This window comes from Artemia sp. Qi Xiang Cuo, chromosome 5 (assembly GCF_049724085.1).
Source record: "Artemia sp. Qi Xiang Cuo chromosome 5, ASM4972408v1, whole genome shotgun sequence".
NCBI classification, from domain to species: Eukaryota; Metazoa; Arthropoda; class Branchiopoda; order Anostraca; family Artemiidae; genus Artemia; species Artemia sp. Qi Xiang Cuo.
In genome coordinates this window covers 66322165-66340218 of record NC_142798.1, presented here as the reverse complement: position 1 = coordinate 66340218, position 18054 = coordinate 66322165, and the positions used below count along the sequence as shown (strand labels likewise).

At 35.5% G+C, this 18054-nt stretch overlaps 1 protein-coding gene across 6 annotated transcripts in view; it reads left to right on the top strand.

The window, feature by feature from the left end:
- Window positions 1–18054, top strand: part of chb (CLIP-associating protein) — a 224423-nt gene that overhangs the window by 102907 nt on the left and 103462 nt on the right. For all 6 annotated transcript variants that reach the window (XM_089089866.1, XM_089089869.1, XM_089089867.1 and 3 more), the window contains one exon: window positions 12551–12660. In XM_089089866.1, coding sequence (XP_088945992.1) covers window positions 12551–12660 — 110 coding nt within the window. The remainder of the gene's footprint in view (window positions 1–12550; window positions 12661–18054) is intronic.

The following is an 18054-nucleotide window of genomic DNA, read 5'->3' as shown; positions in this document are numbered from 1 at the left end:
TTTATATTTATTCTCCTGTAATCAACCCCCCCCCCCTCCCCCCATGAAAAAATATCAGTGACGTTGGTTTTCGATAACTTTATCTTGGGGTGTTCAGAACAATCTATGCAAGCGAGGGCTGGCATTTAATTTCGGGAAATATTTATGTTACCAAGGTGGCGTTTAGTAGATTTTGAACTTGTCTGACATGGGGAAATTATATAAAAAAAAATATATATATAGTTTGAAGCATAGTAAATTTACTGAATTCAAACGTGAAGTTCAAAATAAGATCGAGGTCAATACCATGGGTACAGCAGTAGCTGCAACCTAATAAAAAGTAACTCAAAAGTCCCGTGTGAAAGTGACCACACTGTCTATTTCGCGTATAAAACTAATTTGAAAATAGTAATTGTGATGCAGAGAAACACTGTTTTTTTTGTTTTTTTTTGTCCTCTGGTTTCAGTTTTTTGGAATAAAGTGGTATGGTTCTAGCCTGTACTATTTCAACGGAAAATGTGGGCCCTTGTGTGGACTGATGAATATGATGTTACATTTTGGAAAGTTGCCTGCACTTCTTGCCTGGGGCAAAAATAGGATAGGTTTTTCTTGTGGTTGAGCCAAAGCCAAAATTGTGTGAGCTGAAGAGCTTTATAGTCATGGCAGCCATTCGTGATATCTAAGGTGTGGTATCGTGGTATATAAGGAGTGACTCGTGCTAAAAGTATATAAGAACTCAAAAAAAAAAGAATTTTAATAACATGCACATCAAGTAAATCGGCTTTTAATGTGAATATTGAAAAATTCATTCGTTTTAAAGTTACCTCCCAAAAAGCTACGAACCTTGAAAAATTCGCATAGTTTTTGAAGAAGAGGTTACACACCCCCAATAAGGTGTTTGATCTAATTGCATCATCAAATTCAGTATATCAAGAGAATCGTGTTGTAGAGTGTTCATACCCCTATTTACAAAAAGGCACAATTCTATATTTTCTCCAAGAAGGATGACCACCGAAGCTTTTATTTGTTCAATTTCAATTCAATTTTTCAATTTATAACTGGGATTTATTTTACTTAATACATAAAAACAAACAAACAAAATACCCCCAGAAGCAAGCTTGTGCGGGGGTAATCCCTTCTAGACTCATAAAAAATCATAATAACAAAATAAGATCCAAAATAATAACTCTTTTCATTTAATATGAATAAAAATACAAGTTCGGCCCTCAAAAAAAAAAAATAATACTAACATACTATACATAACCACCTTAAACTAATCCCGTACCCCCCCCCCCCTTTTTAGCCAATTCATTAAAAATAATAAATTACTAAACAATACGATCTAAATAAACTACGGAACAGCAGCATGTCATCCACACATTTAAGTTCCACTGGTAAACTATTCCAAGCTCTCGGACCGGCATGACGGATAGAAAAAAATGATCTGAAATGTTAGTTGATTATTTTTTTTCCCCAGGGATGATCATATCGAATCAGTACTTCTAGAATATCAGGAGAGGGTTTATTCGAACGTAAATTGAAAACTGGTGCCCTCTTTGATTAGAAAAAGACATTCCACCATGGCAAAGTGGCGTTTTCTGCCCTTGTGTGGCTTAAAACAGCAATTTTGGCCCAAAGAGGGCCAAAATGCTATCGAGTTGAATTCCCCAAATATCCAATCGATTTAAAATTATCAAAAGATTGTATATCGAGCTTAGTATGGTTTATGGCTCGTTTCATGATTCATATAGTTGACGTTACTCACTTTTACTTTTGACGGGAGCTAGACAAAATCTTGATTTTTAGACAAAAAGTGCTAATGAGCAAAATCTTGGGGAGGGGGGCAGTGTGACAAAGGTGCCAATAATTGACCGAATTAATGAATTATTTTCTAAAAAAAAGTGAAAGAAAGAAAAAAAAAACATGGAAAGAGAGCGTCAAAAAAATCTTTGGGGCAGCCCCCCTTGGCCACCTTGATCCGCCAGTGAGCATGCGCTAATTGAGTCTGCCTTTTTATCGTTTCCAGTATATTTTGGAGCATGAAAGTTTGCTTTTATGCAATAATAACACAGCAATTCTAGGTAATATTAAAACGCAATGACGTAGTTTGGCAATCAGTAAATCAAGTTGTTTCTACCATGAAATTTATATGAAACAGTTAATATTTGTTATATTTTTATGGCAAAGTAGCGTAGCCTTAGTTTTTACATGCTGCAGTTTTGTACAAGATTTTCATAGATTTTCATCACTTGTGAGCCCTATCCACCTTAAAATTTGGCTAACGAATGGATGTTAATCAACAAAAAATGTCCATTGAACTTTACAGCCCAAGTACTAGCAGGCTTTTTTTTTGGGAGGGGGGTTGGATTTCTCCTCTATCACAAAGAGCGACTTGTAAGGAGGAATCGTAAACCTCTTTCCTGTTTAGAGATGAGGAGTTAGATACTTGTGCTAATTGGTATATCATTTTTTCGTTTATATCCAATCGATTTAAAATTATCAAAAGATTGTATATCGAGCTTAGTATGGTTTATGGCTCATTTCATGATTCATATAGTTGACGTTACTCACTTTTACATTTGACGGGAGCTAGACAAAATCTTGATTTTTAGACAAAAAGTGCTAATGAGCAAAATCTTGGGGAGGGGGGCAGTGTGACAAAGGTGCCAATAATTGACCAAATTCATGAATTATTTTCTAAAAAAAAAAGTGAAAGAAAGAAAAAAAAAACATGGAAAGAGAGCGTCAAAAAAATCTTTGGGGCAGCCCCCCTTGGCCACCTTGATCCGCCAGTGAGCATGCGCTAATTGAGTCTGCCTTTTTATCGTTTCCAGTATATTTTGGAGCATGAAAGTTTGCTTTTATGCAATAATAACACAGCAATTCTAGGTAATATTAAAACGCAATGACGTAGTTTGGCAATCAGTAAATCAAGTTGTTTCTACCATGAAATTTATATGAAACAGTTAATATTTGTTATATTTTTATGGCAAAGTAGCGTAGCCTTAGTTTTTACATGCTGCAGTTTTGTACAAGATTTTCATAGATTTTCATCACTTCTGAGCCCTATCCACCTTAAAATTTGGCTAACGAATGGATGTTAATCAACAAAAAATGTCCATTGAACTTTACAGCCCAAGTACTAGCAGGCTTTGTTTTTTTTGGGAGGGGGGTTGGATTTCTCCTCTATCACAAAGAGTGACTTGTAAGGAGGAATCGTAAACCTCTTTCCTGTTTAGAGATGAGGAGTTAGATACTTGTGCTAATTGGTATATAATTTTTTCGTTTCTAATTTGTTTACAGGGAGGAAAATTTATCTTCGGTATTTTTGCTATATTAGTATAGTGTGTGTGTGGAATCAGTTGATGATATACTTAGTACGTAGAATGAAATTATTTCCATCATCAAGTACATATGAAACAAGGAAAAATTTTTATTTTGAGGCAAAGTAACATAGTCTTAGCCTGTAAATGCTGAAATTTTAGAGAGAAAAAACAGCATAGATTATTATTATTTAGGTGTTATGTGTTGGGGCACATAACACCTAAAAAATAACACCTCGTACATTATGTATTTTGAAAGTAAAAACATTGTTTGGACGTCAGGAAATACAGAATATGTTGGTTTCGAGAACAGGGCTTTATTTTGTTGTTTTCTTTTTATGAAAAAGTTCTTGTTGAGATAAACAGTTTTTAAAATTATGATGGGTTGGCAAACACGGCATCCAATAAATGGCGAAGTAACACAATCAAAACGTTGCACTAGCAACACTTATGTCGTTCAAGCCGACCAATGGGTGCGGCAACACTTGACAGCACTCCATCAGCGTAAATATAATTTTCATTCAGACTAGAACCTAACAATAAATTGTAATAACAATAAATTTTTGAGGATTGCGAAGGAGAGTCTGAGAGACCTTAAAATGAGGCCCATTGTGCCCACTTTGAACCACCAGAAAAATTACATTTTCACATGGGTAGCACTGAGGTAGCACCGATGTGTCTCCATTTTTTTCCCCTCTTATACAAAGAGGCTACCCCTCAAAATTGAGAACCATCTTAAAATTGAGAACCTTTAAAATTGAGAAAGGAACACAAGGAAGTGGCGATCAAACCCACAAATGTTGTACAAGATAAGAAACTACACTGGGTTTTGAAAGTTTGATTAATTGAAAGATAATAACAGAGCTAGCATAAATTCCTTTTATTGTGAAAGGTTTTAATTTCACTTGAAGAAATTTTAATAAGTGAGCAATTTAGTATTAATTAAGATTTTTAGCTGTGTTGGCGTATCAAGGTCACATCATCACGACTATCATGTCGAAGCATTTTATTTAATAATTTTTCTTTATGTTTGTTTTTTAATTAATAAAAAGAAATGTTACATAGCTACACTCTGAAATTAAAGTATAGTGCGGGTTATTTATTATAATTACTTACTTAATTATCAATGACAATTTTAAATCAGCCAAAACCACGTCGCAATAGAGGGGGTTGCCTGACCTTTTTGTCCTTTGCTTTGCGTTCTAAGAAATTATTCACACTTTGCTTATAAGACAAAGGGATGGGAATCCATCCCTCATTTTTTTTCATATAAATGAACAACAAATCGTAACTCAATACGCCTGGTGGGGTAAGTTTTTCTTATGGAAGTAAAGAGCGATGATGGGACTTAAAACGAACAAAAATTATTGCTTTGCAGTTTATGCAACATAAATATGCTATATTGGTATAAACTAAACTGACTCGTAATAATTAAACTGAATATAAATTAAACTGATTAAACGTAATATAATAATTAAACGTAATATAAATTAAACTGACTCCCTAAATTCGTAGAATTCTGAAGAACTAGCGCTTTACTGAAAACTTATCTTTACTCGAAGTTTTGGAGAGACTTGAAACTGTATACTAAAATTTAATCATTTCATGGCCAATGAAAGACTATCCAGAATCGTATAAATTAGTCTTTTATTTTTTGTTTTTTTCTGTTTTTTCAGTAAGGCGTTAGTTTTTTCAAGACTGTAGAAACTTAGGGAAATATTAAGTTCCTTAGGGATTTATGTTGCATAAACTGCTTAGCAAGAAATTTTGTTCGTTTTAAGTTTCATCTTTGCTCTTTATGTTCATCAGAAAAAGTTCGTTTTTGAATTAATTTTTATTCAGTTTTTAGGTTTTAAAATGTACACAATAAACCTTACACAAAGAGTTTTGTTTCGAGGCGATGAAACTAAAAAAGTTTAATGAGTATTTTTTTTTTACAGGCTTACAGAAAAAAATGAGTTTTGCTTTTTCGCTATTTTCATTTAAAAAGAAAATGAAAAACAACCCAAAAAGTACACTTCGGGTTGTTTTTCACCTTAAAAACACAAAACAAAGAGAAGTCTTCTCTTTTTTTAAGGTAAAAATCAAAGAGAGTGACAGAGAAAAAGAGGGGGTGGGGCAGGGTGAAGATGTTATATATTTGGAAAACATTAAGATAAATGGAATACTGTTCGTTAACAAAATATACAATAAAGGTAAGACATTTTCTCCACAAAAGGCTCCATGAACTTTGTAATTGCCCTTGGTGTGAACTATCAAAGGAATTTTTAATTGAAGTATGGTAAAGGCCCAGGAAATCGTATGTCTTTTCATTATATATTTCTACAAACATGATGAATGCTGCTATTTGTTTATTTAATGTTCTGAGCTTAAGGTTCAACGCCTCTTTGAAGAAACAATTTAGATTGAATTTTACCATGACTAATTTTCAATATGTTCTTGTGAAGTAACGTTTTGAACCACGTTCTAAGTATATCTTATCGTTGTTGAAACTTTCTACCATCAAAATAATACTTAATCTATATTATTTTTTGAATCTACAATCCTACTATTGCTACTACTATAGACGACCCATAGTAGTATCAGTGTTATTGAGGTCAACATAGTTCTCTTCCGGCTCAATCTGTTCAAAGCTTTATTCTTAACTCCCTTCCGTGAAGACCCTATTAAGTTATTTCCTAGGATATATTCTGGTTACATTTGATGACGTCCTGTTTTTGTTTGGCCCCACAGGCCAAATGAAGAGGCCGAAAGAATCATTTTTGGTGCAATAATTTGTAACGTGATTTGTGAGATTTTGGCCTAATCTTAATAGTCTTTCTTTTATTATATTAATTAAAAAAAAAAAACTTTCCGAAAAATAAGTTTTTCAAAGAAAAGTAAAGGCCATTTTAAACTTAATCTCAGGAGATGAAAATACCTGTTAAAATTAAAACTCAAAACGACCAGAAAGTAATATTAAAGAATAAATTAGACCCAAAGCAAACGGAAATTACATGAACAATCATATCAAAAAAACATACAATGATTAATAATATAAGTGAATAAATAGATCTTAAAGTAAAATGCTTAGACTGAACATGAAATTCATGTTTAAAAGAACACCAGATATTTTGCTATTAAAGAATAAAATAAGCTTAGAACGAGCAGAAACTAAATAAACAATCAATGCGAACAAACATACAATATATATTAATGTTCAAATCAAGTTTGAACATTAAAAAGGGCACTAGCCCTTTAATTTCCAATCGAATGAGCCTGTTTTGAAGTTTCTACGACAACGCCTTTTACCCCAGTGCATAACTTAGAACCCTTGCCCTGAGGTTGTGGGGGAGTGTCCTCCTCAAAAATATATTTTCAATGTGGAAATCAACTACGCTCAACAAAAATGGCTATCTCAAAATTTTGATTGGATGTGTTTAGGGGAATGATGGGCGTCGGGGGGGGGGCTAGTTGCCCTCCAATCACTTTTGACTATTAAAAATGGCACTATTCCTTTGAATTACCAATCGAATGAATCTTTTTTGAAGTTTCTACGACAACGCCTTTTATAAAAACCTTATGTCCCCAGGGCATAACTTAAAACCCTTGCCCTGAAGGTTCTGGGGGAGTATCCTCCTCAAATTATATTTTCTATCTGGGAATCAACTACGCTGAACAAAATGGCTATCTCAAAATTTTGATTGGATGTGTTTGGGGGAATGATGGGCGGGGGGGGGGGGGGCTAGTTACACTCCAATCACTTTCGACTATTAAAAAGGGCACTAGCTCTTTAATTTCCAATTTAATGAGCCTGTTTTGAAGTTTCTACTACAACTCCTTCTATAAAAACCTTATATGCCCCCAGGGCATAACTTAAAACCCTTGCCCTGAGGATTTTGGGGGAGTATCCTCCTCAAAAATATATTTTCTATCTGGGAATCGACTACGCTGAACAAAATGGCTATCTAAAAATTTTGATTGGATGTGTTTGGGGGAATGATGGGCATGGGGGGGCTAGTTGCCCTCCAATCATTTGGGACTATTAAAAAGGGCAATAGCCCTTTAATTTCCAATTGAATGAGCCTGTTTTGAAGTTTCTACGAGAACGCCTTCTATAAAAAACCTTATATGCCCCCAGGGCATAACTGAAAATGCTTGCCCTGAGAGCTGTGGGGGAGTGTCCTCCTCAAAAATATATTTTCTACGCGGAAATCAACTACGCTGAACAAAATGGCTATCTGAAAATTTTGATTGGATGTGTTTGGGGAAATGATGGGTGTGGGGGGAGGGGGGCTAGTTACACTCCAATCACTTTCAACTATTAAAAAGGGCACTAGCTCTTTAATTTCCAATTGAATGAGCTTGTTTTAAAGTTTCTACGACAACGCCTTCTATAAAAACCTTATATGCCCCCAGGCCATAACTTAAAACCCTTGCCTTGAGGGTTGTGGGGGAGTTTCCTCCTCAAGAACACATTTTCTATCTAGAAATCAACTACGAGTAACAAACTGGCTATCTCGAAGTTTTGATTGAATGTGTTGGGGGGAATGCTGGGGGTGAGGGGGGGGCTATTTGTCCTCCAATCACTTTCGACTATGAAAAAGGTCCCTAGAACTCTCGATTTTCAATCGAGTGAGCCCCCTTTGAAGCTTCTACAGCGACCCCTTCCATATGAAGTGCCTCTGGGAAAAAAAAAATAATAATAAAACATTGGAGCCGTATGGCCTTTAGCCTACTATAGGCAACGCTACAGCGTTGCCTCTGAAACCGTAGAAGTGTAATCAAGCCAGGTTTTTTATACAGCTCTGATATGTGGCCATTCAAAGGATTGCCTAAAAAATTATCCTTAAACAATCCTTTTGGAAAAGATATAGCATATCAGGGCCGTATCCAGGATTTTTCCGGGGGGGTGTTGGAGGTGTTTTACTAAAAAAAAACCTAAAAAACGAATCAAAAAAATTGTTTTAGTTTATTTTTGTTACGTTTTACAGGTCAGACAAAAATTCGGGGGAGAGAGGGGGTTCAAACCCCCTAGCCCCCCTTCTGGATACGGCCTTGTAGCATATATTCCTCAACCTTTCAACGAGCCCATGTTTCAGAACTATACTTGAGCACCGTCATTACCGTGGCTGCCAGCAGCTTTAGGTCCTAAAAAGAAGTAAAAAAAGCGCCATAAGTCCCGAGATCTTTCATTAGTATACGTATTTAAGACGCTGTTGCTTTCATGAAAAATAACCAATCAAATTTCCCCAAATTACTTCTTGCGTTTTATCCCTCTATTCATCCTCTTTTTGTGCAATTTTTATGTTTTTGACAAAAATTGAAGCTAAGTGATTACTGAATCCGTTACTCTGACCGCAAATTACCCAATTCTTTATGTTTTTACGTTAGACATGAGAATTTCTTTTAATATCTGTGACGTTAAAGCGACAAAAGCCTTAATGGGCATTTTCACTTAGAGTGTATGAGCACAGGATTGAGATATAGAAATAGATCACGTTTTATCATAATTGAAACTTACGACAAATTGCGTATTTATCAGGGCCATTTCATAAGACACTAATGGGCTAATGGGTTTGTTATATAAATTTACACAGACTCCGTTTTTGTAATCATGGTTTGGGTACTTGTTAGTTATCCCGACCTCACTGAAGAAGTCAAGTTAGGTTAATTATAATGAAATATACCAAAATAAGGTAAAAACTTAATACTTTAGAAACAAAATTATGGAAACTATAACAGAGAAAAATGGAAAGCAGGCCGCCCAGAATGCATTATATTTAATACCTAGCCAAACCCACTCTATATATTAAATATTTAAGTAAAATATACCAGTATAGACGTTTATCCCACTGAGACTATTTATCGGCGCTGTCGTAAGAAATAAGTGTCAAAAACTGTTTATTAAGCTATTCTCAAACGAAGGGTCAGCATGGAAGTATATGTTTGATCACACTTTGATCCTTCTAATCCAAGTTGTCCTGCTGATACGTCTTTTGAGAACTACTTAGGGAACGGCTTTAGGTAATTTTCTCGGAACTGTGATAGCGTCAATTGCGACCTTCAAGATTTGACAGCAATAATATATTTTAGACGTTTTCGTCCAAAAAGTTTTACGCAGTTCCAGTTTGGAGTTGATAGACTTTAGGGGTATAGCAAGGGAAAAGAGACTTGTGGGGCTAGGCTATCTCTCTCACCGAAATGTTTTTATATTATGAACGGCTCTATAACAGGAGAGGGGTAAAATAACTAGTTAGTATGCACTACGGTGTTTAGAAGGCTTTTATCTGTAACTATTTTTAAGGTAATTACCAGTAATATCAAGTCTGCAATGTCAGTTTTCTTCAATTATGTGCATTGTCCTCCTTTTGAGGAAATATTCAATATTTAAAATTGTCACTCCGACAGTTAAGTGAGTTGTGAGTAAAATATCAGGTTTTATATGGTATGAAGGTCTCCGCCCTGTGAGCGTGTCTCAAATAGCTTTATCCGACGATTATTTAACGCATACCCTAAGAAGGCCATCTTTAAACTTGTTCAGGAGGGACCTGTCTTTTAAGTAGATGGTAATATCAATTTTGGTGATAACGTCAACCTTGCAAAAAAAATACTAGAACTTGATCCATCAGGGAATTGAAGTCCTTTAGGTCTATAAGGTCCTTGCAGAGTCATTCTACATTAAATCGTTCAGCCGGAGCTACGAATAAAATTCAGATTTTGCTGAAATATTTTCAGCTTTTTTCTACGTTGATAATACATGCTGAGGTTTTGTTCAAATTTCTGCAGTATCGAGTTATTCGAGAACCAAAATTCCTAAATTTTAAAATAACTAGAAAGCAAGAGGTTTTGCCAAAAAAAAAAAAAAAAAAAAAAAAAAAAAAAAAAAAAAAAACTGAAGTCTATGACGGGGCAGCTCACTTTTTAACCCTTTTACGGAACAGCGAACAGGTTCTACGGAACAGGTATTGCAAAAAAAAACTGAAGTCTATGACGGGGCAACCCACTTTTTAACCCTTTTACGGAACAGCGAACAGGTTTTGCAAAAAAAAAAGAGAAAAAAAAAACAACTGAAGTCTATCGGGGGAACCCACTCTTTAGCGCTTTTACGGAACAGCGAACAGGTTTAACAAAAAAAAACAGGTATTACGAAACAGTTTTGGAAATGAAACAAAAAAAAAAAAAAAAATAACTGAAGTCTATGACGGGGAAACCCACTTTTAACCCTTTTACGGAACAGCGAACAGGTTTCAGGGTTTACGGAACAGGTTTTGCAAAAAAAAAAGAAAAAAAATTGAAGTATATAGATAGATAGATTTATTTTCAATATACCAGTAAAATAATTACATAACAATCTACAAATCCCCACAAAGGCTCCATGGCCTGTAGGAGGGGGCAACCCACTTTTTAACCCTTTTACGGAACAGCTTCAGAGATAAAAAGTGAGAATAACTAAAAAAATTTTCAGCAAAATCGGAATTTCACGTGCAGTATCGATTGGTTGACTTGGCATAGACGCATTCTATAGTAAGAAATTCGATTTTCAGACTGTAATATACGCCGAATATATATTCAATCAGGTTTTAGTTAAATTGCATCTCTGGGGAGGATAGGTGAAAAAAGAAGCCGTAGGATGTTTAGCACAGTAAAGGAATTTTTCGAAAATTGTATTTTAAAATTGAGGAACATTTATAATACATAATAAGATTAACATTTATAATACATAATAAGATTAAGATATAGGAAGATATATAGTTTAATAGCGACTGCAGAAGGGTACTTTGCAATATCGTTAGAACTGCACCTTGAAACAACAGATTCAGCGGCTAGATTGTCTTCAGCAAGGAATTTGTTAGTCCTATAGTCATTCTTTAACCAGGGCTGCGGTGCGTTTCAATTTGGATTGAAATTTAGATTAGCTGTTACCCCAATTATGTGTTTCTCTGTGCTACATTTTTAAATTGTAATCTTTATATACTGTGCCTTCATAAAAGCACGATTTTTCACCAGTCGGTAATTTTCGATATCTAGAATATCAATGTAATAATAGATAGTTTCAAACAAATTGGTACCTTTTATATTTTACATTAATACCGTTTTTGACCGGCAATGTGAATAGTGAAACCCATCGGGTCTTAACGGTAAGGACCTCTATTGGCAGAAAAATAACGGATCTAGAGGAAACGTGCATCAGTTTAATTCTATGTTAGACTGTTCGCTGGTCAATTATGTTTGTATCTATGTCATGGAACAATCGATTATTTATGTTTATCGTTCGTAATGCCCCGTCGATATGAGAAGCCATCTAGTGGTATCTTCGACATTATTAACGTCAGGGGAACACTGTTCGACATCACTGCACGTTTAAAGAGGGGAAAACATGGGATTTTTTGGGGGAGAGGAGAGTCAAATTAATCAAAATGCCCAAATAAGGATCAATATGAACGCTATAGGTTATTTTCAGGATATTTCATAAAAGCCTGAGTATTAGGCTTTCTCGTGTATTCCCATCTGTTTTGACGTCTGTTTAATAACCAGTGTAGTTTCAATCGCTTAGTCCATAAGACATTCAAAGATGCACGGTTTTTCAAGGGATTATTTGGTAATAGTTTAGATCTTATCAGCCCCTTTAAGCTTTCTTCATATTTATAGTAGCTCATTTGTGAATGTTAATAGTCAATTATGATAGGAAAGAAAGAGGGTCAAGGTGTTAGACGTGGTTAGACGGGGAAGGGCCAAGAAAAGGTTGGAAAAGTCAAGTTAAAGCCATTTGTAATTGAGGTTGTCTATACCTTGTGTTAACTGACAGAAATCGGTCGTTACCCTGGATTGTAATTTTTGGGAAAGGTGTCATTCCGTATTTGTGTGGGAATTAAATATTATAATGCTCGTTTTAACGGTTAAAAGACCAACAATTTTGACCTTGTATATAATTGGTTGCATCTGAATAGGGGAAGGCGTCGAACCTACCCTTCACCTCACGCATCCCCTTCCTGTTCTGAATTAGGATTAATATATGCCAACTTCCTTTTAAAAATTAATTTAAGGAATAGTATTAGTAGGTGGATCGAAGAAGCTGAAACTATGCTAAACATTTGTCTATTAACGTTATAACGTCTATGATAACGTATCCAAGTGATAACGTTATAATTCCAAGTACTGAATAATTTAATATTGTTCTTTAATCTTATAATTGTCTTAATTAGGTCATTTTTTAAATGGTAATTTTGATTCTACGAAATTTCTATTATTATCTTTCTCTTTTTCAGCTGAAGAAATTTCGTGCAATATTGATAGCTGGGGCTGTGAACTATGATGAATTTTACCAGAATCTGCGTTTTATGGAGCCCCCTCTTCTTATTTCTGTAAAAGACTTAAGGTAACTATGTACATCTGTCTTGTTTGAACTGTTCAGAAGGCAAATCGATGGACTTAACAGTTTTGTTTTTCTTTTCTTTTTATATTTTAGTATCAAAGCCCTTGATCTATAACTTTCTTCACTACTTTTTTCCTAAGAAATCATAGTCAAAGCAAAAATATCAAACTACTACTTCCACCCATGTGTTATTTTTTGTTTTTTTTCTTGGACTTTTCTTTTTTCTCTTACCATATAGGCTACAATTAGTGGTTGTGGAAACTTGAAGGAGTGTTCATTTGATGACAAACCACCAGTTTTAGTGCCCTTTTTCTAGTCTAAAACCAAACGGAGGGTAGCTTGAAGCACCTTTAAAGCTCTGCGTGTCCCCAAGCGCTCCAAGAGCCCCAGTGGTTGTGGAAACTTGAAGTGGTTGTGGAAACTTGAAGGAGTGCTCATTTGATGACAAACCACCAGTTTTAGTGCCCTTTTTATGGTCTAAAACAGAACGGAGGGCAGATTGAAGCACCTTTAAAGCTCTGCATGTCTCCAGGCGCTCCATGAGCCCCACATGACATCGGGTCCAAATTTTTAGACAACAGTTTCAATAAGAATGGGCGAATGGCCTAAAAAATAACTTCCAATGGCGACATAATGCGTGTAGTCTCACGGACAAGGGCCTTGAATTTTGTAACTTACCCCTATTAATAAGATATTCGTAGGTGTATTTATTGGAAAGGTGGACTTGTTACACTTTGTTGACTTGCCCCTTCTCTGTCACTCTTCTTTGAACAGTGCGTACGCTCTGTCTCCTACACCATTCGGTCGAAAATGCTTAAGCTGCGTACCCAACCTTTTTTGTCAACAGTGTGTTCGCTCTGTTTTGAACCTTCTCTCGTATACATGCTCTATCTCCGCCTCTAGCCTATAGTTACGTTAGTTTAAGCTTACAGTTTGGCTAATAAATATCACTGTGCTAAGCAATTTGCTCCCTACAGAAATCAAGTTAATACCTCTATAACTTTGTCCTTATAATGTACATATTTACTGTCAACATACTTTCCAAAATGAAAACTCTTTAAGTATATGTTTGACAAATAGTATCTATTTTTCACCAACATTTTTATTGAAGGTCTCCCAATTTTGTCAATTGCAAGCCTGATGCTAATATTATAATATATAAAAAAATATCTTAAGTACATCTTCCGCAAGTGGGTGGAAAGCTAGTCTGGCACGAAAGCTGGTATTGAGAGATTTCCAATATGTCGATTTTTAAACTTCGGGATATTATTACAATATAAATATCTTTCATAAAAAAACGTTAAGTTCATTTTGTAACTAAAGACATGTTCAACATAGTCGAAATTTGTAACATGCAATAACGTTTAATATGTATGATTCCGGGCCCATATTGGGCCCACGCCCCTTTTTGAAACCCCCACCCCCCCCCCTCTTAGAACATAAAGATATGCTGTGTTTCTTTCGATTCTTGATCATCCAGTAAATGACTAATAGTCCTAAATGTCCTAAAATGACTAAATATCCTAAATGACAAAAATGTCCTAAATGACTAAACGTCCTAAATGACTAATAGTCCTAAAACTAAGGACGTCGTCCTAATAGTCCTAAATGACTTCGTCGTATTAAGCAAGCTTACACATTTCTTCAACATTATTTAAGCGTTTTTGAACTTTTTTGAATTACAACTGGAGGCAAATGTTGTATTTTGGAAATACAAAATCGAAAACATGTTTAGTATATATATCACAATAGTGTTTGGTTTTCACAAAAGTCGGAATTTTTTTTTTTTAATTCAGTTATCTAAAAATGAGGAGGAATGCCCCAAAATCTAGGTGTTTAATGCTCAATAAATTTTTTTTAGAAGGATATGTAACTCAGAAGTCTCTGACTTCATATTAAAATGTACTTCAACATATTTTCAGTAATCAAATACAAACAATTAAAACAGTCTGTACAGTTCAGTGAAAACAAGTAATTAATCTTCCATGCTACTTTTCTCTTTTGTCCGTTGGACATATATCATTAACTTGGCAACTGAACTGCTCGACTGTTTGTCTTTTGCTTCACTTATTCTAATGAACGCAAAAACACAAGCGGGTTTCTAGATATTTAACAATTCAAGGCTTGATTTAGTGATGAATTGTATTTCCGGAAAAAAAGGGTTTTTCCTTTTTTATTGTCGGCGTGACAACGAATAAAATTAGTACTTTTGAGTTGGAACATATTTAAGTGGTACTCATATCTTGACAGTATTAAATCTTTTACTAAATGGGTGCCATTTATGTTGCTATGATGAACACTTATCCGATAAATGGGTGAATTCCTCCTTGAATACCATCTGTTCTCAGGTGTGGTTTTGTCTTTTTTTTTTTCAACTCACTATTTTTTGTTGTAATATCAGTGCGCTCCTTCTGTATGTCCACTTGTAGATTTATTACCTGAATAGATAACAGACAAGACAGAAGAATGCTATACGGACACAGGTAAAAAGCCACTATTCGGTTGACAAGAAAAGTTTAATTCTACCAAGAAGCGTAACATAAAGAAAAAAAATATTTTGGAAAGGAACCCAAAGAAGGTCCTGGCGGTAGTGCCTGGTGGCAGGTGGCCTGGTTGCGGGAAGCTCCCGAGGAAGTACTTGGTAGCCTGGAAGACAAAAAGGCTGGTCCTCGTAAAAACCCATACTGTACTATAAGTTAATTCGTCTATGAGTCCACCTTGGTGTGGAAGTCCTAGGTCGATGAAAAGTTGACATCTTGATTGTTTCATTTTGGATTTTTCCGCATAAGCTTATCTAAAAAAAATTCCGTGTTCGGGAATTAGCTGTTCTTATCCTAAAAGTTTTCACTGCTGTAAAACGTATTGGATGTACCAGATCGCTTAAGTGGAGGTCAAAAAAAGGGTAAAGATCCTTCAGAACCTCTACTAGCCCATAGGGCATCGAACTGACATTTCAGTTACTAGGAAGAGGTTTAAAACCATATAAATCCAAAATTTGATTTTGGGAACGACTAGCAAAAATATTTCACAATCTCTTTTAGATGAGCACTTAAATATAAACGTTCAGATATTCCTCTACCACATAATAGTACTGAATCCTACTACCAGTAATGGGGCCAAGCTTTGCTAGTTTGTCTGCATGCTCCACATGGTAAGCCAGGTTTGGCTGGTATTCAGGTCAACACAATACTTGGTACTTATGTTATATAGCGACCACACCTAAGAAGGAAAGTTAGGTAACTCCTATTCAAATATACCCAGATATGATGAAAATATAGTACTTTATTTACAAATTATCGAAACTACAACAGAGCATTATGGAAAGTAGGCCACTCAGAGCGCATAGATGTCAGTAAGAATCGCGTTGAAAGGAGCACTGCCGTCACTGCCGCCCGCCACAAATACTCCGCTAGATATGATTTCAAATGATGGCAGGCTGTACCTCGGTGCCGTCTATTCCTTCACATTGCGGGACCCGACGTTCTCTCTACTTGTTGAGTAGATGCGCCAGTTTCTGGGTCGACAAAATTGTAAGGGTGATTTCAGTCCTTGGCTAATCCTAAATCTTCATTTGAACATCCATGGCTGCCGTGTTATACTATCAGACACTTTCCACTATCACTGTACATTAGAAATTAAATGAGTTTTATGGCTATGATCCAAGTGACGCTGTCCAAATATTGGTGTGGTTCTATAATACATAAGTAGCCAATGCTTAATCCTAGCACATCAATCTCTTGGACAAAGCTCTTAGCATCCCAAGTATCTTTACGACCTGGAGAGTGAAAAGCACACACTTTTTTCGGGGAAACTAAATTTTAGCTGCGGGGGGGGGCAAACTTGGTTCTGTAGGGGCAGTTCCCCCCACACTTCTACCCCCATAGCAAATTATGCCCCTGTTGGTTATATAATCAAAGGCCTTAATAGTTGCAATCAACTCAACTGAAAAGACAGGCAGTTTTCCTTTATTTTAAAGTTATAAGCAGCTTTCAACCTTGGTATGATAAATGCACATCCTAAGTCAAAATCAGTCATAAAGCCATCAGCAAAAAATTTAGTACGTCCAGTCCACTGGTCAGCCTAACTGTGCTGTATATTTCTAATTTCTGCTCTATGTTCATTTGCTCTTTTGCCTAGTAGTAACAAGACCTTAATTATGTCACACGAAAGTATTGCTGTAAATCACAATCTCCAGGGAAAAACCAAACATGCAAAACATTTTAAAATATATTAGATAAGGACCAATAGCCACAACGTTTGTAATTCTTCTTGGGTCTTCACAATTGCACTTAACTCAATTGATGACCTAGACGGATTTTTCTTTATTTTAAAATTACAAACAAGTCCGGTCAGCCCAACCGTGCCGAATACTGACTGTTTGTTCATCCCAAATACTCTTGGTTCCTTTGAATTTTAGTTGTTCGCATGGCTGGCTTCTTTTTTCTTTTTTTAAGGTAGTAAGCAGTCCCTGTAGTTGTGGTATTTGGCATTGCCGCTGATATTTGCCGCCCTTTTAGTTCCCTCCCCCTTCCACTGGATTTTGAAAAATTCTTTTTTTTGGTGATTTTTATTGAAAAGTTTTATTAGGATTTGTATTGACAAAAATTAAGAAAACAAAACAGTCCCCCCCCCCCGTATATTTTGAGAAATGCGTTTTTGCTACGATCCCTCCCCCCTAATTTATGTGAATTGGTTGATGTTTGGCTGTAAAATCTACTACTAAAGTGTTGTAATCCATTAACGTCTGCGGGTGCTGCATTGTTTGCTAGTGCCTATTTTATACCACTTGAAGTTGTCCAGAATCTGATTCTTTGCCCCGTCTTATATATCACATTTGCTTTTCCCTCTCGACCTTTCAGCTATAATTAGTTCTGAGAAGACAGGATGAGAATAGTCTAATGAATTATCATTCACTTGTTTCTTTCACCATTGAGGTCTGGTTTTTTCTTGATTCTGTTTTGCATTCTAAATAGGCATTAGTCATGGTCCTGTTTGATACGAGTTTTGCAATTGGATATGGCTATGCCATTTATTTCATTTTATCTACAACCCTAGACTAATTTAAGTGTGTCATCTCTACACGTAATTTTATTTCAAATGTTGTTTTTTTTTTGTTCTTCGTAAGTTGTTTTTTATTTTTGTCTTTTAATTCTGGGCATCAAGGTGCTTGAAGCAATGGGCTGAATTCTGTGAGCCTTCTTTTCTTGCGAAAAATTGTAGCTGATCGCGGGATTTTGGGTATTGTTGGATTATTTTTTTCTCTCACTAGTAGAGAGGGGTCTTATACTCCCACGAGTACCACGTGGTTTAGGGTTTTATCAGTGAGAATGAAAAAACAGATGAAATTATCACTTGAAAAACCATGAATTTTGTCGCATTTATGAAATTCTCACTTGA